Below are 9,082 nucleotides of genomic sequence, written 5' to 3'. Positions count from 1 at the left end.
GCAGAGCAGCTAAGGCTCTTAACCTCATCCATCTTTACATCCTCTCCTTTCTAAACACTTTGTTTTTGCTCACTGTATAGACCAGGCTTTCCTGAAACTCAGCCCAATCCTCCTACCTCAGCCTCCCCAGTGCTGGGATTACAGGTATGTGCCCTCCCGCCTGTCCTTCTGTTATACTGTATACCGTATGCACCATACAAATAAATTTCATTCCATCTAGTGAAGGAAGGGAAAACGGAATAAAAATCACCCAGATTCCTACTGCAAGGAGTCATCCTCTCTCACGCTGTCATCCCCCAGTTAGCTCTTTATGTGAGGCAACTATGAGGAATAGAAAGTGTAGGGAGTTCCCTGTAGTTTAAGGAAATTATTTTTAAAAATCCAGAGATTTGGCCAAGCAGTGGTGGCACTCGCCTTTAATCTCAGCACTTGGGAGGCAGAGGCAGGCAGATTTTTGAGTTTGAGGCCAGTCAGGACAGAGAGAAACCCTGTCTCGAAAAAAAAAAAAAAAACCAAAAAACCAAACAAACAAAAAAAATCAAGAGATTTGGGTTGGCAAGATGGCTCAGCCAGTAAGAGCACTGACTGCTCTTCCAAAGGTCCTGTGTTTGAATCCCAGCAACCACATGGTGGCCCACAACCATCTGTAATGAGATCTGACACCCTCTTCTGGTGTGTCTGGAGACAGCTACTTATTTATAATAAATAAATAAATCTTTGGGCCAGAGCAAAGGGGGTCAACCTGAGCAGGTAGAGGTCCTAAATTCAGTTCCCAACAACCACACGAAGGCTCACAACCGTCTGTACAGCTGCAGTGTACTCTTATACGTAAGTACATAAATCTTTAAGAAAAAATCAAGAGATTTTCCAGGACGCCAGACTATTCCCAGGAGTTAAGGGGAGCCTCTGAATGTGGATATTTTCCAGCCTCTGCTTGAGATATAGGAGGGTTGGGAGGGTTCAGGTTCTTGCCTGGAAGGGATGAACTTCTGTCCTGGGTCGCAGCAGCCAGCTTCTCCCTGTGCCAGGGAAACTACACGAGCCAAGGCGTCTTCCATCTGCTCCCAATACAAGGCATGGAGCCAACTGGTTTCTGAGCAACTCCTCAGGCTCCTTCAGGACCTCACTGACCTCACTGACTTGGGTAAAGTTACTTACTATACCTCTCTGGGCACAGATCACCCTCGCATAAAAGGATAAAGAGCTGGCCAGATGGCTAGCAGGGACGAGATGCTCGTGGCTAAGCCTAAGGATCTGTGTTGGATTTCTGGTACCCACGGGGTCAAAGGAGAGAATGACTTTCACAAGTTGTCCCATGCCCTCCCCCAACAAAAAATAAACAACTGTAATTGTAAAAACAAACAAAAAACCAGGAGAGAATTTGAGCCTCCTTCCTAGGGGTGCAGGGAGAACTGAACTGAGTGAAACCTTTGACTATCTGGACCTGGCCTACCCTTAATTTAGTTCTAGTACCTTTCCACTCAGCCATTCTGAGATGGCTAAATTAGAGGCGTGGTCATTTCCCCGAAAAGAGCGCCCCTCCTCTCCTAGGCTGCTTCTAAAACTCGATTCTTTGCTCAGAGTTCAGGAAGTAAAGTGTGCTGTCTGTCCTCTCACTCTCTCCTGTCCAACCCTCCCCTCCTGATGTGCCGGGGATCGTTGATAGTAGAGAGTTTTGGAGCATCCAGAAATCCTGTGGACTCTGTTACTTTTAATCCTTGTGTGGAGTCTTGCCTGTGTCCACTGGAGTGTGTTACATCCAAGGACCTTTAGAGGAATCCAGAGTGCAGGGCTGTGTCTGCTGGTGAGTGACTTTCTGAACACCCTCAGTTTGGGGGTTAGGAAAGGGAAATGGGGGAGCTATCTTAAGTCTCACTCCCCCTCCTATACTCAGACCTGGTTTCTTGAGGCTGGCGGGGGAGGGGTGAGGCGTTTTGGCAGGAAACACGCTTCTCCCAGAGCACTGAAAACCATGATCTGGCAAGAGCCGGAGCTGTGGTTTTAATGAGGAAGCTAGCTGCAGTTGTTTTTAACATTTTGTTTTCAGTCTACCCATTGAGAGGCCACTTGCCAGGAGCTGCTGAACGGCCCTTCATTGTCTCTCGTGTTCCAGGAACACCTCCATCTAGGAAGCAGAAGGTAGGATTAGAACCGGGAAGTATTGTCCTGGTACTCCATGGTAGGAGAAACCCTGGGCTGGCAGGTCAGCATAGAACACTCTGAGGTCTAGGTCTTGGATTGTCAGTTTCTTCCTTCTTTCTCACACCAGTGAGCTCAGTGGGGCTCACATGTATGCGCTCTGTTTACTATGAACCTCTCCTAGACAGGTACTGTAGGATGCTATGTGCCCAGGGCATCTCCTAGAGGTGTATCCAAGAACAGCCTGGGGGCTAGCTGGGATGGGAGACCCACAGAGATGGATAACTAGTCAGGACCTCAGGCCTTGAAGGACAGGAGAGACCCAGGAGCATAACTGTGGATTTCTTGATGCTCACAGATGCCATACTCCAACCTGCATCCAGCCATCCCACGGCCCAGAGGTCACCGCTCCAAACAGGCAGCCTTGGTCTTGCTGGTGGCCAGCCTGATGATCCTTTGGGTGGCAGGGGATCCACCAAGTCACACTCTGCAGCACCTAGTACTTCACCTAGCCTATCAGCAACTTGGACTACTGTTGAAAAAGCTCTGCTGTCTGGCTGAAGAGCTGTGCCATGTCCAATCCAGGTAACCCTCTGCGGTCTTCATGACGACTGGATACCCAGCAATGATCATATCCTTGACTCCTAACCTTGGTCTTCCCTGATCATCATCAGCTGAATTGAGCTGGGATCTGAGGCTAGGCTGTCCCCTGCAGGTACCAGGGCAGCTACTGGAAGACTGTGAGCGCCTGCCTGGGCTGCCCCACCCGCTGCGTGGCCCTGTTCTTACTGTCCTCTTATTTCTACTGTTTCATCCCGGAAACTGCTGAGCTGCGCCTCAGTTGGATGCTTGGCCTCCTGGGCCTCTCAAAGTCGCTCAGCATGCTCCTGGGCCTTCAGGTATGACACAGAGGAGGTGGATGGTGTGAGTAGATGGGACTATGGCTAGTGTTGATGTGTCTGAGTTCAGAGCTGAGACCGAGCTGGGTGTCAAGCTATGAAGGCTTGGGATTATGGGCTTAGTAGCAGTGGTGAGAGCAAGCTGGCAGCAGGTTGGGAAAGTTTCCTGCAAGAGAAGGGCTTTGGAGGTCCCCCTTGAAAGTCCCTCAGGCCCTTCTGCTGTCTACAGAGCTTGGCCCCAGCGGAAGTCTCCGTGGTCTGTGAAAAAAAGAAGTTCAATGTCGCCCACGGGCTGGCCTGGTCATACTACATTGGGTACTTGCGGCTGATCTTGCCAGGTAGGCCACCTCTGTGTGTTCATCTGTGGAAAACAAAACCCACAGCTTTTGCTATACTTTTTATGCTATGCTTTTTTTTTCGAAGTATTTCCATGTCTGCCATATAATTAAATTACTAAAACATCCCTGTCCATGTGAAAGGTGTTATAGAGTTTTAGTGTGATCTTTGAAGCAGGCGCTTATAAACCCAGGGTGCATAAAATCACCCTATTTATTTGAGGGTGACCTGGAACTTCTTTTTTTTTTTTCTTTTTAAAGATTTTATTTTATTTATATGGGTACACTGTAGATGTCGTCAGACACACCAGAAGGGGGCATCAGATCCCATTACAGATGGTTGTGAGCCACCGGTTGCTGGGAATTAAACTCTGGAAGAGCAGTCAGTGCTCTTAACCGCTGAGCCATCTCTCCAACCCCCCCACCCCCGACTTTGAATTTCTGATCCTCTTTCATCTGCCATGAAATCCCATATCCTGAGATTACAGGTGTGAGCCACCACACTTATCTTGCTATTATTGTTGCCTTTGTAATGAATTCATTTGTTGTCTTGAGGACTGACTCTGGAGCCTTACACACACTCAGTAAGCACCCTACTGCCTTACCAGCTCAAGGACAGGACTATCACACTTGGTTTGCAGTAAGTAAGATGGTGCTAAGAGCGAGTCGTCTTTGCCCAAGATTTGTCTATGAATGTTTGTTTTTGTCTCCTCCCTTCAGTGTGTGTGCGTGTGTGTGTGTGTATGAGTGTGGGTTTGTGCACAGAGTCAGTTCTCTTTTTCCCCCTTTTTGAGGCAGGGTCTTTCTTATTTCTGCTGCTGTACAGCCAATCCCCCTGTCATCGCCTCAGACGTCTGGGTTGAAATGCTGGGATTGCGATGCACTCCACCGCATTCGGGCCTCCTAGTTCTGGGGATCAAATTCAGTGTTAGCTTTTGCAGTACTTTTATTTGCTGACCCATCTCCCCAGCCTTGTTATCCTCTCTTCTTAAAAGATGTATCTAGGGGCTAGAGAGATGGCTCAGTGGTTAAGAGCACTGACTGCTCTTCCGGAGGTCCTGAGTTCAATTCCCAGCAACCACATGGTGGCTCACAACCATCTGTAATGGGATTCTGATGCCCTCTTCTGGGGTGTCTGAAGACAGCTACAGTATACTTACATATAATTAAAAAAAAAAAAAAAGATGTATCTAGTTGTTGTAACTGATGTCTGTGAGTGTGCCCCTGTGTGAATTGTGTGTGCTGTGTGTTTGTCCTCAAACACCTAATTCCCCACCTGCCTTGGTCTTCTAAAAGCTAGGATTACAGGTGTATGTCACTGCATTCCTCATATGATTCCTGTCCCTTCTCTTTGTTTTGTCTTTTGAAACAGGAACTCACTAGGTAGCCCTGGCTGTCCTAGAACTTATATGTAAACCAGGCTGGCCTTGAATTTGTGGTCCTTCTGACTGGAATTATAGAACATGCCATCACACGTGGCTTTTCATGAATACTTTTTTTTTTTTTTAACATTTGCTTATATAGGTGTTTTGCATGCATGTATGTCTGTGCACCATGTGAGTGCCTAGTGCCTGCAGAGGCCAGAAAAAGGCACTGGATCCCCTGGGGCTGGAGTAACAGATGATTAGCCACCATGAACCCAGGTCCTCTAGAAAAGCAGCAGGTGCTCTCAACTGCTGAGCCATCTCTCCAGCCCCCACCCCTTTTTGAGACAGGGTCTCATTATGTGACCCTAGCTAACCTAGAACTCTCTATGTAGATCGGGCTGGCCTCAAACTCAAGAGAACCATTTGTTTCTGCTTCTCAAGTGCTGGGACTAAAAGCGTGTGCCACCAAAGATTTATTTTTTTCTTTATGTGTATGCACATCTATCTTGTCTGTAGATACGTGCCCCTGAGTACAGGTGAGCACGTAAACCAGAAGAGGATGTCAGATCCCCTGGAGCTGAAGCTGGTGGTTGTGAGCCTTCCAATGTTGTTTCTGGGAACTGAACTCAGCTCCTCTGGAAGAACAGCAGATGCTCTTGCCCACTGTGCTATCTGCCTAGCCCCCACCATTCATAGGTTAGATAAGAACACTGTGGCTCTGAGTTCTGAGAGAAGCGACCTACCTAGTCATGAGTAAGTGAGGAGATGGGTTTGGAGTCCAGAACTGCCCAGAGCCAGCACCCTAGGCCACTCTACAGGGTAACTCACATGGCTGCTCCTTGGCTATCAGTGCCAGGCTGTGACTCTCCTGAACCTCTTAGATGCCAGGAAGGCTTTAGAGCTGGATGTCTGACACTATCTATTAGAGAATGATGAGAATGCCACTAGCCAGGGCTCTGCCAATCTCTCAGGGCCCAGACTACTGTGGTAGCGGTGGTAGGGACCGATACAGACATTCAGTGGCCAGGAATGGTGGCAGTCTTTTGATTCCATCACTTGGGTGGCAGAGGAAGGCAGATCTCCATGTGTTTGTGCTCTGCTTTGTCTAATAGAGGGAATTCTAGGACAGCTAGGGCTACACCGACACACACACACACAAGAACAGAATAAGGGGTGGAAAGGGAAGATCCCTGAATATCCTCTCCTTCCCCAAAATCTTCCTCCTGTACAGTGAGAGAGATCAGATCCCCTAAGTCTCTTGTGACCACACACTGAGGAGGCTAATGAGCTGGGTGTCAGTTCTAGATTGAGTGAGAGACAAAGTAATGAGATGCTTTCTTGGGTTTCCCTACTGCAGGTCTCCAGGCCCGGATCCGAATGTTCAATCAGCTACATAACAACATGCTCAGTGGTGCAGGGAGCCGCAGACTGTATATCCTCTTTCCACTGGACTGCGGGGTGCCTGATGACCTGAGTGTGGCTGACCCCAACATCCGATTCCGAGATATGCTGCCCCAGCAAAACATAGACCGTGCTGGCACCAAGAATCGGGCGTATTCCAACAGTGTGTATGAACTTCTGGAGAATGGGCAGCCTGTAAGTGTACAGAGCTTGGGGAGAAGGTCCAACTCCCAAGAACCCTGAGTCCCCAGCCGCACGCTGACAAGAATTCATGTCTCCTCTGAGCCTGTCTGCATGAATACTCCCAGGATGAGGAAAGGTTCCGTTCCAAACGGCACTGAGGAGTAACATTTATGGAGCAGAAGCTACTCTATGTACACCATAAGGCCACGTCATTAAACCTTACCACCAATCTGTGAGACAGGCATGATCCCTGTTCTATAGTAGAGAAAAGTGAGGCTCAGGGGGGTGATAACGAAGGCTATGAGAGCACTTGAGGAATTTGGTGTGGGTGTTGAAGAGCCCCAAGCAAAGCAAAATCCTAGAACCCTCCCAAGACTCCATTTCCAGTCTGATGCCACGCTCCAGGATCATGGGAGAAGGATCTGTGAAGGGTTTAGCCCAGCCCAGGCCTAAAGTTGGGAAGCGGGCATCAGAGGCCCCAGCAGGGCAGTTACATCCCAGGACTCTCATTCTGCAGACTGAGGGAGTAGGATCACCACCTGTGGCATCAGGGTCCATAACTCACCTGTCAGGGTTGTGGCTCAGTCTAACCTTGTTCTCACCTCCATCAGGCAGGTACCTGTATCCTGGAGTACGCCACCCCCTTGCAGACCCTGTTTGCCATGTCACAGGATGGCAAGGCTGGCTTCAGTCGGGAGGATCGGCTTGAGCAGGCCAAACTCTTCTGCCGGACACTGGAGGAAATCCTCGCAGATGTCCCCGAGTTTCAAAACAACTGCCGCCTCATTGTCTACCAAGGTAAGAGACTGATACAGCTGGAGAGCAAGCATCAGGAATCCCAGCATGTCACAGAGGTGCCAGAGAAACAGGGAAACAGCTTTTTCCTGACTTTCCTAAGTGGTCAGAGGGATGATACCCTGCCCTTTCCTCCACTGGAAGATGCCTTCTTGTCATCCGAATGTGGCCAGCCTCGATTCTGATGTTCCTTGGCTGTGTGACCTTAGGCAGCTCTTTGACCTTTTCTGGACATCATCGCTACAGCAGGAGGGTGGGCTTCCGTGACCTCGATAACTATTTCTATATCTGGGATCCCCTCAGAGGTTGTGTGGTAGGTGGTAAGAGGGGGAAGAGGGCTAAAGGATCGTCCCGGTGGCTCCTAAGGGCGCCTGCATCCTGTTGACCCCCCATACTACCTCCTGTTCCAGAGCCCACAGAGGGAAACGGCTTCTCACTGTCTCAGGAGGTGCTCCGGCACATCCGTCAAGAAGAAAAGGAGGAGGTTACCATGAGCGCGCCCCCGACCTCAGTGGCGCCTCGTCCCTCTGTACTGTCCCAAGAGCCAAGACTCCTCATCAGCGGTATGGATCAGCCTCTCCCACTCCGCACTGACATCATCTGAGGCATGGGACAGCTTTGCCTGGGCTCTGGTGACCCTTCAGCCTCCTGACTGAGCCCTTCCTTCAATGTCTAGGAGCCTCATAGAGACTTCACATTCTCCAGATGAGTCCCACATTCCCGGGCAAGCCATTTCACCTCTCTGAGCCTCAGCCTACCCCACTTTGAAAGGAGGCCATAATGTGTTCCCTGCCCTCTCATACGATTTGTGAAGATTATACATGTAGAAGTTTGGTGTCAACGCTTGGTAAACTTGAGAGAAAGGCCAAGCATTTCCCATGGATGCTCCAGGCATTCTCTGCTCTCTGTTGACCTGTGTGGATGGTACCAGCAGACCTCCAACCCTCCAGCTTCTGGTCATGTGTGTTCAATGGGAGCTTCAGTAGACGGAGAGAGGAAGAAGGAGCATTTGTTCTGTGAGTTGCATAGAGTCACAGTGGGCTGCCCTGCCAGGCTGCCTTCTCAGTAAACATACCTAGTCCCCTTTCCCTAGTACTGGTATTTGTATGACACTGGAGTACTTACTATCTGGTTTCTTCATATCATGTCCCTTGTACATGGTCCTTCTAAAGACACTCCTCGAATTACCCGGTTCTAGCACACATCTTTTTCTGCTAGGATGTGATAGCTACAAGGCACTGGAACACATCACCCTTGACGTCGGTGTCTGAGGGCATATACAGCACTCCCTGTCCTCCTCGTCCTGCTACAAGGCATCAGCAATGGGTGCCATTCCAATCCAGACAGAGCCCACCATTCACACTGAGGGCACACCCCATCTTTCTTTCAGTGTTCCTGCCTCCAGTGGCAGGCTGAAGGATCAGGAGCCGGGGCTGAGTGGAGCAGCACACAGATGCCATAAGTGGTATATAGCTGTGTCCAGGGAAGGGACCATTCAAAGAGGCAGGGGCCACTGAACACAGGCTCCCAAATGAGAGATGTGTGAAAGAACCATGGAGGAGGTGTGTGTGAGGAGACAGGACGTTCCTTGGGAACAATTAATCACCAAGCCTACCTTATGCCATTGTAATCATATCGTGGTAGCACTGTCACCCCCAGCTAGAAGGACAGACAGTCCTTCCTAACAGCTTTACCCAGACTTGACATGTGTCCTCCTTCTACTTCTGTCTTCATTACAAGGACTCAGTATTTCACTTTGAACTTCCCCTTGTTTTATGTATGTGTGTTTTCTCCAGTACTAAGGATCCAATTCATGGTCTTGTTCACATAGGCAAACACTCTACCATTGAGCTGTGTCCTCAGTTCTCATTATGTGTTTCTGAATACAGTGGCACTGTAGGGGGAGGTTCTGACACTAAGGTCCTAATTGTTCCCCAATTAGTTCTTTTTTTTTTTTTTTTTT

General features: G+C 49.2%; 1 protein-coding gene across 3 annotated transcripts; it reads left to right on the top strand.

Moving 5' to 3' along the window:
- Window positions 1-1,126: 1,126 nt before the first annotated feature.
- Sting1 (stimulator of interferon response cGAMP interactor 1) lies at window positions 1,127-9,046 on the top strand. 3 transcript variants are annotated; one of them, XM_031365370.1, is made up of 9 exons: window positions 1,127-1,144; window positions 1,667-1,804; window positions 2,048-2,139; window positions 2,498-2,724; window positions 2,855-3,038; window positions 3,268-3,376; window positions 6,098-6,336; window positions 6,936-7,122; window positions 7,530-9,046. In XM_031365370.1, exons 4-9 carry the CDS (start codon window positions 2,498-2,500, stop codon window positions 7,721-7,723), a joined length of 1,140 nt encoding a protein of 379 aa, XP_031221230.1. In that variant the 5' UTR covers window positions 1,127-1,144; window positions 1,667-1,804; window positions 2,048-2,139; the 3' UTR covers window positions 7,724-9,046. The 3 variants fall into 3 exon arrangements, with proteins under 3 accessions (XP_031221230.1, XP_031221231.1, XP_031221232.1); XM_031365371.1 differs by lacking the exon at window positions 1,127-1,144 and having other exon boundaries at window positions 1,575-1,804; window positions 7,530-7,682; window positions 7,796-9,046; XM_031365372.1 differs by lacking the exons at window positions 1,127-1,144; window positions 2,048-2,139 and having other exon boundaries at window positions 1,677-1,804.
- The last annotated feature ends 36 nt before the right edge of the window (window positions 9,047-9,082 follow it).

Source organism: Mastomys coucha, unplaced genomic scaffold (assembly GCF_008632895.1).
Source record: "Mastomys coucha isolate ucsf_1 unplaced genomic scaffold, UCSF_Mcou_1 pScaffold13, whole genome shotgun sequence".
In the NCBI taxonomy this organism is placed as follows: domain Eukaryota; kingdom Metazoa; phylum Chordata; class Mammalia; order Rodentia; family Muridae; genus Mastomys; species Mastomys coucha.
This window is presented reverse-complemented; position numbering and strand designations above follow the sequence as displayed.

What these genes read in the sequence shown, in the direction of transcription:
- Sting1 (XM_031365370.1), top strand. Translation starts at nt 2,498, where the DNA reads ATGCCATACTCCAACCTGCATCCAGCCATCCCACGGCCCAGAGGTCAC. An exon ending in CTGTGCCATGTCCAATCCAG is followed by an intron (nt 2,725 to 2,854) that starts GTAACCCTCTGC and finishes TGTCCCCTGCAG; the next exon opens with GTACCAGGGCAGCTACTGGA. An exon ending in GCATGCTCCTGGGCCTTCAG is followed by an intron (nt 3,039 to 3,267) that starts GTATGACACAGA and finishes TGCTGTCTACAG; the next exon opens with AGCTTGGCCCCAGCGGAAGT.